This window comes from Solanum dulcamara, chromosome 12 (assembly GCF_947179165.1).
Source record: "Solanum dulcamara chromosome 12, daSolDulc1.2, whole genome shotgun sequence".
Classification (NCBI taxonomy): Eukaryota; Viridiplantae; Streptophyta; class Magnoliopsida; order Solanales; family Solanaceae; genus Solanum; species Solanum dulcamara.
This window is the reverse complement of record NC_077248.1, coordinates 5,274,867-5,291,345: the sequence shown is the minus strand read 5'-3', so window position 1 is coordinate 5,291,345 and position 16,479 is coordinate 5,274,867. Positions and strand designations below refer to the sequence as shown.

The window sequence follows — 16,479 nt, the reverse complement described above, 5'->3', positions numbered from 1 at the left end:
CACAGATCCCTCAAGAAGAAGGGCTCTTGATACCACTGTTAGATTTTTAAACAGATAAGAAAAATAAGGTTTAGCAACAGATTTTACATTCATGTGACATCTTACATAAGACTTGAATACATATAGCTATATAAGCTTTTTCAAAAAGTAAGTAGAGTCTATACCTATCCAACCACTTACAAAACAAATTCCATAAAACAAGGATTACCCTTCCTTTACAAACCAAACATAATATTTAAAAAAGAACACTATTACACTAAAAAACTATCTAGAAAATCTCATTTTCTAACATTACTTAGATGCATGCTTATATGGCAGATTTTGACTTTTTCATAGTGAAGGGTTGGCCCTTGGCCGTCTGAAAGAGTTGTGTGAACATAATCTTATTTCTACACAGAAGGTGGAAAGTTTGTTTCCGATCGATTCTTAGTTCAATTAAAACATATCAATTGATAAAGGAAAAACTATGAAAAAACAATATAGAAAATAATGGATATTATTAATAATAATAATAATTTGAGAATACTTAAGAAGCTTCTTCATTGGTCATTGTGATCTTATTTTTTGCTTAAAGTACAGCGACGACATTGCTTTTGCAGGACGTAGTTTCCCTTTCTCATATTAACAATTTCAAAGCTCTTGAGGAAGAAATATTGAGTGATTAGCGTATACATTAACTCAAAGACTTATGATAATGAACATTGAAAGCATTAATTAGGTTGCAACCCCATAAAATTCTTTCAAAAATCCGTAGCTATCATATAACTCTAAAATTATTATATTTTCTAAAGATATATAATTGCCACGGTTCGCTTAACAAGAGCCATATTTTAAGCTAAACATTGATTAGATTAAGTTATTATTTCAAAATTATAATTTAAATACTCAAAAACTATACGAAAAATATTATAAGTTGCAATTCTTCTCATATCAATATGATTAAAAAGAAACACATCTTATGAGTATAAACATTAATTCGAAGGCTTATGAACTTAATCACAATCACGATATAAAATGATTAGATGGAGAGAATCAAAAGAAAATGTGTATATGCCTAGAGCATTTTAAGGACCTTCTATGCAATTTTATAATCTCTTATGGAAAATATTCATATTTCTCTAGAATCATCCATTAGGACAAGTCTTTTTCCTATGTAAGTCTTCCACATGGGCAACTTTGTGCCATGTGGTACTTAAGTGGTATGATGATGTGGCAAGTCATCACACTCATAATATTTTGAGAATTTTCTATCCCTGAATGGTATAAAAAAATATTTACACAATCAAGCGTGAGATGCTAACACCCTACATTAGAAGTGCGACACAACTTGTTAAACTTGTCAAGAAGCCTCAAAGTTTAGAAGACTAAAAACTTGGTGTTCCTTTTTTTTTCAATCATTGGAAGCAATCTTCCAATAACTTTCACAACAACAGAAAACAACAATGTGTTTATGAAAGCTCCACGTAATGCGAGACAGGCTAATCACCAGACTGCTCTAAATAGGTTAATCGTTGGGAACAAGACTAAACGAAGAGACGGACATAACATGGCGGTCGTTACCCACAATTATGTACCGTCATCGACCATGCCTCAATATAATGTTGAACAAAACATTTGTGGAAAAATAAGATATAATATACATGTGATGTAATGACCAAAAGCTCCATTGTTGGTATGAAGTTCAGTGCCATGCTTTATACCGACTGATTTGAACTCTGTTAAATCATTTTCAATATGACATCTCAGAGAAAAATAGATAATGAACCTCTGTGTAAGGAGAGGGAGAGAGAGAAACATAAAATCAAACTCGAGATATGCTCGAGTTGTAGAACCATTTACACAAATATGATCCTCTACATCTCATTTGTAATAGTTACTACTTACCCTCTGTGATAAATAAGGTGATAATATACATGTAATTTGAAAAAATGGATCTACAAATGGGATTCAACTTCTATCATCTGTGTCAAACTACTCATCTGGAACATCCGTTTCAGCTTCTCCCTGTTTAATGATTCTACATTTACGAACCATTTTTTCTAGCATAGATGTGCCCTTAAAGCTAATCATTTGCCAACAGGTTTTTCTGTAGCTGACAAGCTGCAAACAATACAAACAGCTTAACAATCAAAGGGCCATGTATGATGAAGCAGCACCGGCATGGTAACACGCAAAAACAAACCTGATCTGGTGTTAACTCCCCGAATCCAAATTTCTTAGTCCAAATTGACATAGCTTCAACAGCAGCTGGGAGTACAAAGCGTCTCACACCCAAAAATGCAAGCAATTTTTCTATGCAGGAGAACAGCAACTGAAAGTATCCCTGTGAACATTGAAATTATCTTTTATAAGAAGCCCTAATATGTAATAGAATGAATTTTGTATCAAATACAACCCAGGGAGAATCACACCCCAAAAGATATCTATTGAGGTTAGAGAGCCCAAGGCTATATAAGCCCCATATCAGCTTCCCATTAAACTGATGTGGGACTCACATCCCATACCATGCAATAGGATTATAACAAACCACCACGCTCCGCCATCCGTCGTCCTTGACGGCAGTGTGCTAGACCATTTCTAGCCCTGGGCTAACACAGCAACACCAGCGTCACCATCCTAGGCACGATGAACACGAAGGGCGGTGGGTAGCTCTGATGCCATTGATACAATCCAAGGAGAACCACGCCCCAAAAGTTAGTTATTGAGGTGGGAGAGCCCAAGGCTTTATAAGCCCCACATCAGCTTCCCATTACACAGATATGGGAGTCAAATCCCATACCTTGCAATAGGATCATAACAGTATCACAGAATCATCAGAGTGCACAAAGATGCCAACTACCGTTCACCTTTGCTACAGATGGATAGAGTGAAGTGGGTATCAACCAGGTTTAGTTTAATGAATCATAACAGGCATTACAATATTAGATTCCACAAAATTGCTGATTCCTCTGTCAAAGCCTCATTTCTTACTCTATAGATCATTTTGAAGTCTTAAATAAAAAAAGGAACATCTGTTCAAAATGAAAAAAGCAAAAAGCTAAAAGAACAGGGCAACAATCCAGCCAAAGGTGACATTCTCGCAGTGGTCAGCAAATGTTGAGGTCGATTTGTTCGAGCTACATCTACCATTTATTCATTCAAATTCTTCAAAAATACATCATTGGTTATAAATGACCAAGCAATAAAAATGGTCTGCTTCCTGACGGACAGCTGTTCATAGATTACGCAACTCTTCGACCAAAAAGCCTAAATGCATATAAATATAAGGCAATACCTTCTAAATTTGACCCATGACTAACTGGTTGTGCAAGATGTAATTCTAGCTAACCCAATGAAGTATTGCGAGAAATTAGCTAAGCAACAAAACATAAAATAACATAAAACAAAAAGGCATATGACAGAAGGAACGTCCTGAGAGTAGCTTCGTTGCTATACCTTGCCTTGGCTACCAACACGGGTTGCCACAAGGGGGAGTTCCGCCATATCCTGGCCAAAAATCCGGAGGATCCCTGCTGATATTACTGTTGAGCTGCATTGATCAGCCAAAGAACTTCTTAAGTTATTTAATCATAATAGGTTTAAACTATCAAAAGCTTTAAGAGAACATACTGCAATACTTACTTTACAGTCAATATAGCGCAATACATGCCTCCAAAGTCTTGGCCCCTAATATTCCTTCTGCAGGAGATAAGAGAAGGTAAGGAAAAGCGCCTCTATGATTAGACAAATCATGAAACTAAATGGAAAAACCAACTCTGCATAACAAGGAGAACAGAGCCTACCCATAAACCATAGAAGGAATGAAGTCACGTCCAGTAACTGAATCAACAATAGGATCGAAACAATCCTGAAAAGTAAACAATGAAAACCCTGATGCTAATGTTTTTCCTCAAAGCTGACACATGCAATGAAATATATAATCTAGAAATTCTTGAAAGACACTTCCATAGGAAATTGAGAAAACATATGTAATGAATGCCAGCTTATTAATGAGGGTAAAATGAAAAGAAATAGCCAATCACATCAATTAAATAGTAAATCATCTGAGACTCCACAAACAAAAAGCTGGTTTCAATGAAAGAGGAAGTACTAGAACAGCAAATTTAAATGATATGCAGATATAACATCATGACATGTTTCCCACATTAGCAGTTCTGGATGCGCACAGAAGCGCAACAGCACAATTCTGAATATGTTCATGCCATTCACCAAACCAGTCACAGAATGACAAAAGGCACAGACACAAAAAAGAGCATACGATACATATTTGCTCACCAACCCCAACCCCATAATATAAAGTGGAGAGAGCTTTTGGTGATCATTGAAATAAATGATCAGGGATAATGCTTACATGGAAGATAGAAACAGCTTCTGACAGTAGCCTTCTGGTTTCACGGGAGAAAATTCTGCCACTAAGAAGCCTCCATCTAACATCAAGTTCACCAACAGCAACCAAACTGTTTTGTTTTTCCTTCACCCTTGTTGCACCCAAACAAGAATCAGGCAATCTCTCTTCTCCTGAGTTTAGCAAATTTTGCAAGGCAGAATAGATCCTCTTGCAATCCACACTACAGAACCATTTTCCTTTAGGCAGTTCCTGTGATGCAACAAGCATTAACTTTTAATGCCAAAAGTCTCAACCCCCCTCCCCAACCAAACCGAAAATAATAATTAAAAACATAATATTAATAATGGGAAGCGAAAACAAGTACATAGGTCAAAGAAAAGAACTCATTCATGAAATAATCTTAAAATGCAAATGCATGCACCTTTAAATCTGCTATCTTGCTTTTCTTCAAGCAGCCAACATGATACTCTTTCTCACACTGAAAAAATAAATGGCGGATAAAGCATTTCAGTTCATATATTTAGTTGAATAAGACACAGATATAAGGAATGCAGAGGAAAGACCTGGTCACAAAGGATGACCGTCCGTGGACCAAAACCAGACTTGCTGAAGTCATAAGCTCTGTAGACAGAAAAGAAATGACACACTGGATTAAATTGACAAAGCTAAGATGCTCGGCCACAGTGTGCTCTTAGACAAACAAAAAATACGACCTGCATAAAACACATGCAATAAATGCTGCCTCTTCTGCATTCTTGACAATACGAATGCAACGTTTTGTTATTTGCTCAATAGGATCAATGCCAGAGACCCTGCCGGCTGCTAAGGCATTCGCATTGCGCTCCACAAACTTGTCCCTCTGTAACATGCTTTCACAATACTTGCAGTACCATTTACCACGAGGGATAGTTGATAATGATGCACACTCTGCATTGTCCATTGGAATTACGCATCAAATGCTTATATAGATGCAACATGATATCATGACCAGCACACCAGCAAGCAACAGACCAACATCAATTAAATGGTGTAAATGTGATATCAAGCAGAACTAAGCCAAAATTTAAATTTATCTTAACAAAGTATAGTGAAGTTCAAAACATATTGATGGCTATATATCATTCATACCAAAGTTGGTTAAGTATATAAAATCAGTCTACAAGAAACTTAAGAGAAGCTAATGAACTTTCAGACCCATTTCATAGTGGTGCATAGATTTAATAAAAGGCTCAACTCTTATTGCATAAACGGCAAAGCCAATTCCAATATATGCTCTAAGAAAACTAAGATTAAGAAACATGGACAGATGGAAGGTAAGGGGAAGAAAAAGGGTTGCAAAAAGCTCCAATTTCACGTGTTGCCTGCACATCGGCCCAAGGAAGCATAGTCAACCTCTGCCTTATTTGTCGTATTCCTTCAGCTGCATCTGTCCATTTTATATGACACACTTTCCTTTTCAGTATGTCCCAAATGTGTTGCCTGGACATCGGCCCGAGGAAGCATAGTCAACCTCTGCCTTATTTGTCGTATTCCTTCAGCTGCATCTGCCCATTTTATATGACACACTTTCTTTTTCAGTATGTCCCAAAAAAAATTGAGACCGTTTTCTTTTTGGAAACTACTTAATCTTCGCATCCTCATTTTACAATGACAAGACTTGTCAGGATGCTCACCACTACTCACTCAAAAATGAAAGACATGTGGAACCCTTACCACCACTCATTTAAAATTAACTCTTTTGGTACTTTGAAAATATTTTTTCATGAATTACGGGGAAAATAGGGAAGGTTATATACTTTGCATATATTTGATCAAGTCTTCTTTAATTTCTTAAACTTTGTGCGCAGTCAAACACCGTCACAAAATTAAGACAGTGGGAGCAATATTTACTAAATTACATTAGCTGAACACAGGTAGTGGAAATTGGAGTCAAAGAAGATGAAGGTACAGGATTTTATCAAGTTCAAGTTAACCAACTAGGTGCTGATTCAGCATGTTTCGAGATCTTCCAATTTGACAGGTTCGAAAACTATATTAGTTCCCATAACGGTCCAGTTAAAATAATAAAATATTATGTGCAGGTTCATTGCCAGTCAATAGAACTCAGTCCACTAAACAAATCTTTGATTTTTTTATTTGTCTATATCACAGTGATGTCCAGGTCAACTCGTACACACCTTGACTATTTCACCAGGTACCTACTACCTCCCACGAACACAAGTACCATGTAACTTTGTCCCACCAATGCCTAGACAAATGGAAGGAGATCACCTAGTATTTTAGTATCCGTTGGGATTTGAACCCTAGTCTCCAAGGTCTCCTCCCCCCCCCCCTAATTGACCACTAGGCCACATACCCTTGGGTGTCACTTAACTAATCCTTGTTCCAGCTCTGATTCATTTAATTTTTTTTTATTGGGGGGGGGAGGGGGAGGTGGTGCTCAAAGTGCAGGTGATATGTCATTTGAGGATTTCAGAGTTTTGACTAATTAATGAACTTACTCTGCGTCAATTTCCAAATTTTTATGCCTTTGTATTCTCTAAAACTATTCTAACAAAGCTACAAATAGTTTTCAGAAAACTTATAGCTGCAACCTCAATCATAAACAAGTATAATATCCAATTTCAGTTTAGGATTCCTCATAAAAAATGTAATGGCCAGCTGATGAAGAGTTATACCAAGTAGAAATTTTGAAGTGAAGATGCAAATTTCTTAAATCTAAATTGGTGTAGCAAGTCTGCTGCTACTAGGGTAACTACATATGAATAAATGAACATCTGAATAAAAATTAGCCACAAGCAGAAAATTGCCTTCTGTTCTTATCAACGGAAGCTTCAACATAGATAGAACCCCAACTTTTAAAACTTCTCAGTTAAGATGTGAAGGCCCACAGGCTTCACATCATTAACAGTTCAATATAAATGTATATAACAGATTGAAAATGGAATTTGACTTCAAGTATTGATAGTCAAATATTACTGGAGTTAATTCAAAATTACGAGCTATTTCCTGAACTCATCCAGTGTCCACATCCTCAAATCAGTTACGGGAAATTAGGTTCTTATTCAATTAGTCCTATCTTACCTCCATTCAACACAACCACCCTCACCTCAGAAAACCCAAGAAAGGGAAGAAAGAAAAGCAATATGATGCATTGATGATCAAACAGAACATGGTGAACTCAATCATATTATTCACCAGGGAAAAAGAAGAGAAGAAGAAAGTATCTTGTAAAATATTAAAACTGTAATCAAGAAAAATCCAACTTTTACCTTTATGGAAAGCCCTAGGACACCCATCACAAAGCACTAGTTTACCGCCATCAGCGCATATGATGCACAAGTCATCACTGTCTTTAACTGAAGACTTACGGCCTTTTAATAGAGATATAGCAAATTCATGTAGCGAAACTCCATTAGACATGTATATGTATCCATAACTGCAGCAGACATTGACAAAGTTAAGTACCCACGTTAGAACTGCATCAGCAGAACTAGGTTTTGCTTAAAGTCCCTAATGATATATATTCTTTGAACGAGAGATAAAAGAACAATGAAGACTTAACGGTTTTTTGCGCGATGCCCAACCTGCATGAGCTTCAAACTGAGATGGACTAACCTAACCATAAAATGAAATGCCATCAGAATATCTCGCAGGACAATTGGGGAGACACTAAGCAAGGGGTTGTACCTCAGTATTGCAGCAAGAACAGAATATACCAGATCCCTTCTTATAACCAACAAGCAATTTCTGCCAATTACAAACGACCAACTAACGATATCAACAAAATAAAGCAGAGAAAATATCCAATGTATACAATGGATCAACTACTATATTAAAAAAGTAGTTAAAGGAGATGATCAGCAACCTTTCCACGAGAATAATAAGCTACTTCAGTTCCTTCAGGCAGTCCACCTTCCTCAAAAACCAATCGATGCATCTTTTGATCCCTGAACAAAGTGATATCACCGAACCAAGCAATATAAGTAACATTGCTATCAGAAGAATCCAAAATTAGTGTAAGTAATACAAAAGACAAGTACCAACCTTTTTGTCATTTTCCATTGGGTCCTAGAGTGCACCGAGACACCAGGCGAAGCAACTTTTGAATACTTTGAAACGACAATTGATTTTGACAATCTGACTTAAACGTAAAAGCCACCATATGAGTTAGAGGTAATTTATTAGAAAAAGCTCTAATGACAAATTCAGTAATATTCACCAACTTTTCTGAGATATTTCCCTGCATGTTGTTTCTGAATGAACTGCACATTGTAGAAGTTTCATCCGACTTTGGAGCAAAAACTGGCTTCATTAACCTTGAAGGATGAAGTAAAAGTAGGTCAGAAGAGAGAGACGACAAAAAAAGAACTACATTTTCACTTTGTAAAATAAGAATATTAAACAGAAAAACAATAAGGGCAATAGCATACTTATTTGGTGACTTCCACTTCTTTCTGGAAAGAGTATGCGCCGAAGGAGACTGTCTACTTGAATGCATTATCACGGCCCTTAATATGCAAATAAAACAGCATCAGTACATGTTCATAAACCCACTTTACTCACATTGAGCAAAAGTTCAATCACCACAAATATCAAGCAGAATCAATTAACTATATACTGATACCAACTTTTTCTTTTTCCTTCCTCTAATGCTTCTTAGCGAAACAGACGACATATTTGAAGTTCCGGAGGAATTTAAGTTCAGAACTGGCTCAAACACCCTAAATTTGTGAAAAAAGAAAAAAAAAACAAGATTAAGAATGATTATTATAACAAAAAAGAAAGACTGATAAGATTTAAGTATGCAACTGAAAAACAACAAATTTGCCAGATGACCATCTCTTCGAAAGGACACATGCATCACTAATTAAACAAATAGAAGAACCAACAGCCAACTCGTAGAAAGAACTCAACAATTAAAGAACAAGATTGGAAGCTAATCAGACCCTCTGCTTAGTCATCAAACTCAACAATAAAAGAACAAGATTGGAAGCTAATCAGACCCTCTGCTTATTCATCAAAGAAGGTCTAAATCCATGAAAGTATCGTGTCTTCAACCACTTACCACTTCTGTTTATTTTTATAATAATTCTATCTGATAAACTGGTAAGCTAAAATCACAAAGCAGTTCACTTTCATTCGTCAAAATAACATATTCTGGACCAGCTGCAAACAATATATCTGAGAAAGATGTACAGTACTATGGCTCTCTCTGACACTCTTGGAAAGCAATGTGTCACTTTTTATCTTCTTCTTTTTTTTGGATACCTGGGCCTGGGCTAACTTGTGGTGCACATCGAATATTTCACCGGTTACATGCTACCTCTGATATCTCGCTTCATTCCTCATAAACTTTTCATAATTATCAACAATACTTGTTTTCATGGGTTGAGGTGCTTGACCATCTCATCTAAAAGCTTAAGGAGAGATCATACTTTTATTTATTTAAAATTATATCTTCAACACGCTCCTTCATGTGAGGCCCTAATGCTTTTTCATGGGTGAAGCATGTAAATTTCTTTTTGATAATGGGTGGAAGTGAAACTTGAACTAAAGATCCTACCTGTTCTGATACCATGTTACATTTTTTAACATGGTATTAGAGCAACACCAATCCTTAATCTTGACTTCGAATATTGGGTCTCCATGTTATAGTATCCACACACCAAATGTCCAACATTGTGCGCCTATGGGTGTTAAGCATCCAAATTGGTTTGAGGGAATTAGGTATTTTCACCTTATGAGAGGTGTTAAGTATCTCACAATTAACATTGGTCTTGGGCAATCCTCATCTTATTAGGCAGCTTTTGGGGTTAAGTAAAACTCACTAACCATGAGTCCATTTGGATGGGCTTAAAAAAAGTATTTTTTATGTATGAAGTGTTTTTAGAACTTTTATGTGCTGAAAGTTATTTTCATAAATTAGCAGTTGAGTGTTTGGATAAAAGTGCTTATGCTGAAAATAAGTTGTTGATGTGTTTGGTAAATAAGTGTTGTTAAGCACTTATTTTCTGTCAAAATGACTGAAATACCCTTAAAGCTGTTAACACCATAATAAGTTGATTTAAAAGATTTTTAAACTCTAATGTTTATTTTAATCAAAAGTAATTTATAATGTAAAATCACTTCCACTATAAAATATTTATTTAAGTTAATTTTTTTATAAATACATGTCCCATTTACGCTTTCTAATGAAGTTTGTTGGAGGGATATAAAAATAATTTTCATGGTCAAAGAAAATGGCTTTAAGCACTTCAAAAAAAAAGTTAGGATTTCTAACTTTTCATTTTTGAGTGACTTTAAGAACTTTATGGCTTAAATTTAACATTAGTCAAACACCACAATAAGCTAAAAAGGGCTTATAAGTTGGTTTGACCAACTTATAAACCCATCCAAACGGGCTCCATATATTATTTTATTTTTATGAAGAACTCAATATCCATTTTTTTAACATCAGGGCTTTGGAGGGTCGTTCATCAGAAACTACAAACTATAGATTATCTTACTATTACATATAACATATATTTAAGTGATGTCCTGATTTTTTAATACAATTAGGAATAATCTATTTGACACAACGTATAGATTAACCTTGATTTTTTCAACACAATTTTTGGATATCTATTAGTCACAAACAATACAACTATTGTTAATACTTGTCTTATGTAACTGTCTGCCAACATTTCTGATTACTTTGACCCAACCAATATTGTTTCTCTCAAAGTCTTACATAAAAAATAAAAAAAACTACCATGTTTAAGTTGTTGATCTGCTTTGTTCTTCAAAAAAAACTTTGCTAAACCAATTCTATTGTGCTCTTTTGTTTCATTTCACATTAAATTTTTGTGGTTTTACACTTTTACTGACAAAGGAAGATGGGAAGGAGCATGTACTGAAGAAGCGAGCCATGCTAGTCTATAGCACAATAGAAGCACTAAATAGATGAATAGTAGATCTTACACATCATGCTTCCCATCCCATTACAGTGGCATATCCAGAATTGAATTTATGGGTTCCAGATTCGAGAAAATGCAACTTGTCGGGTTCTAAATAAATTAATAATAAGTGTGATTCTTAACACAAACTCACAGAAATACAAGATTTTGGGTTCTGCCGACCCCGTATTAGAACTCTTACTCCGTCCCAGGATCCAAACTTCTAAGCTGTTGCCTAAATCTTAAAAATCTAAATTGGTGCTAAACTAATCTTAAGAATCAGGCTCCACTACAGCACAAAAGAAAAAGGAACAAACAGCAGCAATAAGATCATGAGACTTAAGAGAAAAACATACCCATTTTCAGTGTTTATCGACTGTGTTGGAGTGGCTTCTGATCTTAAAGAAACTATGCATGAATCACAAAGTTGTTCATCATTTCCAGCTAGTGTTGCAACAAAAGACTCTAGCAATAACAGTAAGCACATATCTTAATTACCATTGTAAGGAAACATGTCTCTATATTCAAGTTTGCTTGAGCAAGCTCACCCTTGCAATCCCGACAAAAGAGACTTTTCTTCACAGGAACTGGACCGATGACACTCTGTATTGTTTCTTCTAATGTTTTCAAGGAACCCTTTCTACACTCTTTGACCACGTCGAGGAGGCTCTTTCCATTCTCTAGGCAGATATACTCTGATGCACGTCTGTATGAATTACACGCATGGATCTCAAATTTGCTAGGAGGGACAACCTAACATTACGAATGTGAAATAGTACTGTCCGTTAAGATAACTGTTTATTAAGACGTCTAAAGTAGTAAAGTGTGATGAAAAAGGAAGTAAGAGAAATAGAAAAAACTAAATACTCACTGTAGCTCCCTTGCACAGTTCACAAGAACAAAGAATTCCGGTATCTTTAATTGTTCCTCGGAGTGGAATTCCCTAAAATTAAGACAATATTAACCTTAAGATGAAATACATAACTACTGAATCCATCAAAGCATTTAAAAATAGGGATTGGAAAACGGGGCGGGGCAGTTGCAAGATAAACCCGCATAACCCCGCAAAGATTCAACCCACCCCGCATAGCAAAAATTTATGTTTTCAACCCGCTCCGCATAATTATTTTTCATTTTTGACTGAGTTAGATACCAAAAATGAAATTCATAATGTGTCATACACAATGTGAATCTAGGCTAGACGGGTCAGTGGGTGTCATATACCAAATGAGTTATACGCAATAAATATTACAAAGAATATATTGTATAATGAGAACCCCCGTGAATAGGAGAATCAAACGTCAACAAGCAGACAAAATATATTCTTTACAGATCAATCAATTTGGAATAAGGAAAAAGTACTAATAATATATACTAGTAATACAATGAATATTAGTACTACCTATGTGTTTCGGGATAAAAAATTTAATGCTAAATTATGAAGAGTAAATTAAAAACATCAGGTCTGTTTATCATTTTACAAGTATAATTAGTTATTTATTCACATAATTGGAAATATATGTAAGCAACATATATATGTATGGTAGACTCGGTGCTAATAATTCAGCTATATAGATTTGGAGTCATAATTTTTTAGCTTTTATTTTGTTTAAACCCACATAAACCCGCATAGACCAGTAACCCCCCCACCCCACCCCCAACCCGGCATCAGCTTTTTTAAAAATTATTTCAACCCGCCTCGCATATCCTTGAACCCGCATCCGCCTTGCATAGACTAAAACCCAACCCGCCCCATTGCCATCCCTATTTTAAAAAAATCTCATACCAAGAAGTGGAGATAAATGATGAGCAAATTCAAGGAAAAGAAACTGGAAGTGGATCAACAGCAAGTTACATGAGCATTCATGTAGTTACAAAATTAATGATTTTATAAATTTAGCATGCACGCTGCCGACCGAAAAAGATTAACATGAATGCTGCATTTAGAAATTTATGCATATACACATTTAAGGAAAAGAAACTGGAAGCAGATCAACAGCAAGCTACATGATATAGCTTTAGCCTTTATGTAGTTACAAAACTAATGGTTTCATAAATTTAGAATGAGTGCTGCAGATAAAAAAAAAATAACATGAATGATACATTTAGAAATTTATGCATACACTCACTCTCCCCCTTCATGGCACTGAGCGACAGTTGAAGCCATATCCAACCAAAAGAAGAACGTTATCCAACCGCACTTCTAGTAAATTTAGCATCTCTAGTAATTCTAGTAAAGCTTACCTATTGACCCCTTAGCTTTTGTGGTGTTATGGTATTTAAGTGATTGCCATTTCATAAGATCATAGTGATGAAACAAGTTCTCATTTTTTTTTCTTCTAGACAACTACTTATTGAGATTAGTTATGATAATGTATGTTTTGATGATTTAACAAACCAAGGGAACAGGTGAGGGACCTGATCCCTTGTGAGAACTCAAAAGCACTAAAAGTGACAGCAGACAGTTGTACAAAACAGACTCTGCCAAGTCTGCAGGTCTGGTGTGTGCGCGGACAAGTTCTTTTGCAGAAGGACAGTTGTCGGCCCAATAGAATGCTTCCAGCACTATGTATATCTTTTATATATACATTTTCTACAACCATTCTCCTTGGCTTTTTGGGGGGATCTTAGTGAAGAAATACATTCAAGCTTTTCTCTCTAAAATTGAGTCTCGAAGAACAAGAGGGCTAGATAGAGTTATCAGTCCTTTATTTCATTTTAGAGTCTTGGTTTCTTGGTCTCAATCTTTGTAACATCTATTCCTATTCTATAAAGGACTTAGATCAGTTCTTAGTTGTTCAATCTGTGTCTAAATAGCTAGAGTTAGTTATGAAGACATCTTGAAATCTAAGTCAGCTAGGGTTTGTTGATTTAGTGGGCAATAGAGTTATTGCTCTAAATTTGATTGTAACAGAGTTGTAGCAGTGAGGGGGAAAGGACTGTGAGTGCAATTCCTAGATTATAAGAGGTTGTAATCTAAATCTTGGTTTTTTTATTAGTAAAGTTTGAGGTGAAATCCTGTGAGATAAGTCAGGGGGTTTTCTCCCTTTGAGCTAAGAGTTTTCCACGTAAAATTGTGTGTTTGATTTTACTTTATTTTCTACATTGCTATTCTGACGAGGGACCTGGTCCCTACATTTAGTGGACGAGTACATTCTATCAAGTTGTGCTGCTTCAACGTTTTGAACTGATTGGATTATTTACAATTTTGAGGTAACTCCTTTTTTAACTAGTATAATTTAGGGGCAACTCTATACATATAAACAGAGAATCTATAACTGAAAATAAAGAATCAGCCAAAGTTCGGGACTTCGAGTAGCAAATATCACTAAGACACTCAAAGTACGAGCCCTGGCGAATCCAAATTAAGATAAAAAGAGTATCCAATACAAAATGAAACATAATATTGGCCACATATAACAGAATGATACCTTCTTCCCACCGTTGTAGAAAACAGGATAGCCTTCCAGTAAACCAGTCTCGAACAGCTCCTTAACCGTTTCAGGTATTACTGTTATTGAAATCTTCTTCGACATTTTCATTTCCAGTTTCTTCGTAGGTGTACCTGACATAGTTACACGATTTCTCTCATCATCTTCACCTCCAGAATTTCCATTCGTAATCATCAACAGCTCCCTCTGCCTCCCCAAAGCTGACCGTGTAAACCGCCTAATCCTCGACTCTTCTTTCACTTCAACCTCCATAACGTTACTGTTAGACACTGGAATTCCGGATTTACCCTCCGTTACATCCATATTTACGACTTCACCACTTGAATCTGCCGTCTTCAGCCTCTTGTTCCTCCTGTATACAACAACGCCGTTGCTACCACTAACCTTAACCTGAGCTTCGTCCGGCCTATGTCGGCTCGGATCACCGGATTCCTGTTCCGATTCCGATACTAGAGACTGAGACGGCGGTTTTGCCGCCGGCGATGAAATGTTAAATTCACGGTTTGATTTTGCCGTCATTGGAGCTGATGAGTTTCCGATTAGTGTGAACAGAACAACAACAAAAACAACTCAGAGGGGGGGAATTGAACTATGGATCTGCAAAAGAAGAGAGAATTGAGAAGCATGAAATCGGAGTTTCTGGTGACGAACAGTGTTTATAACCCTTCGGCCGATTCCAAGAGGAAGACGAAAGGAGATTGGATAGTTCGGAGTTATTTTTGTAATCCTTTTTTCTTGGAATACCAAAAGTATCCCTAATCAAATTTGATTCCTAGAGCCAAACTCTCGTAAAACACGAATTTTTCATGATTCCTAAAAACTATAAACCAAAAAAAATTAAAAAAATCGAGTGAAGTTACCGAATGAGAAAATCATAATTTATACTAAGTGATGTGTCATTAGAAGGTCTTTTTAATATTTATAATATTTATTGATTTAATTTTAATTAATTAAAAAAAATTGAACATAGAGTGTAGTGTAATTACTCTTTAATATACCAATAAAGATTGTGGTGGATTGACAAGTACTTCTTCGTTCTTAATCAGGAAGTCTTGGATTCAAGTCCCTTTAAATACGGAGTCGCTTTTGTTAGGGAGCGAGCGAATCTAAATTTAATCGGATTCCAATGTGAATACCGGATACCAAATGAAAAAGCAAAAAAAAAATATTTGTTAATATAATCCTACAAATGGTCGAGAAGATGAAACAACATTATTACTTTGAATCAGTTAATTGATCAGTATCATTATTAATCATATCATCATTGTTTTGATTTCATGAATATTATTTCATCACTTTTTTTTTTATATTTTTAAGCAAAAAGTAATGCAACATTTGTACAAGGCATAAGCTATGACAATATTCACCTATGTGGCAATATCATAATGGATTCGTCTTTGTCTCAATATTTTGAATCCAAACTTCAAAAAGCCATTAGATAAAGCAGAAAGTAAAACATATTAAAATCATTATTTTGGCAATAAATTATTTATTGAAGTTTAATTATTTTGGATTCAAACCGCATAAGGTTTCATTCGAGAGGAAGCATTTTCTATTAAGGACTGTTTTTATATTTAAAATTTGAATTTTAGACTTTTGATTAAGAGATGAGTATTACATTTTTGGTGGTCTTGCAATAAATGATGAGTCTTTTTGTAATCGAAATCAAAAATATCATGCCAAGTGTGAACATTCGCCGATTTATTTGACCTTTTATTTTATTTTATCTAATTCGAAATAT

The 16,479-nt window shown here is 35.5% G+C and overlaps 1 protein-coding gene across 1 annotated transcript; it reads right to left on the bottom strand.

The window, feature by feature from the left end:
* Nucleotides 1–1,735: 1,735 nt before the first annotated feature.
* Nucleotides 1,736–15,546, bottom strand: LOC129876202 (uncharacterized). The gene is made up of 21 exons (XM_055951560.1): nt 14,718–15,546; nt 12,158–12,229; nt 11,835–12,039; nt 11,643–11,751; nt 8,980–9,072; nt 8,782–8,859; nt 8,575–8,667; nt 8,396–8,488; nt 8,217–8,298; nt 8,039–8,098; nt 7,914–7,966; nt 7,621–7,787; nt 5,062–5,275; nt 4,912–4,969; nt 4,770–4,826; nt 4,352–4,597; nt 3,783–3,847; nt 3,622–3,678; nt 3,436–3,529; nt 2,183–2,323; nt 1,736–2,100 (listed from the first exon to the last, which is right to left on the bottom strand). The coding sequence occupies exons 1-21, from the start codon at nt 15,255–15,257 to the stop codon at nt 1,972–1,974; spliced, it is 2,706 nt and encodes a 901-aa protein (XP_055807535.1). The 5' UTR covers nt 15,258–15,546; the 3' UTR covers nt 1,736–1,971.
* Nucleotides 15,547–16,479: the final 933 nt, after the last annotated feature.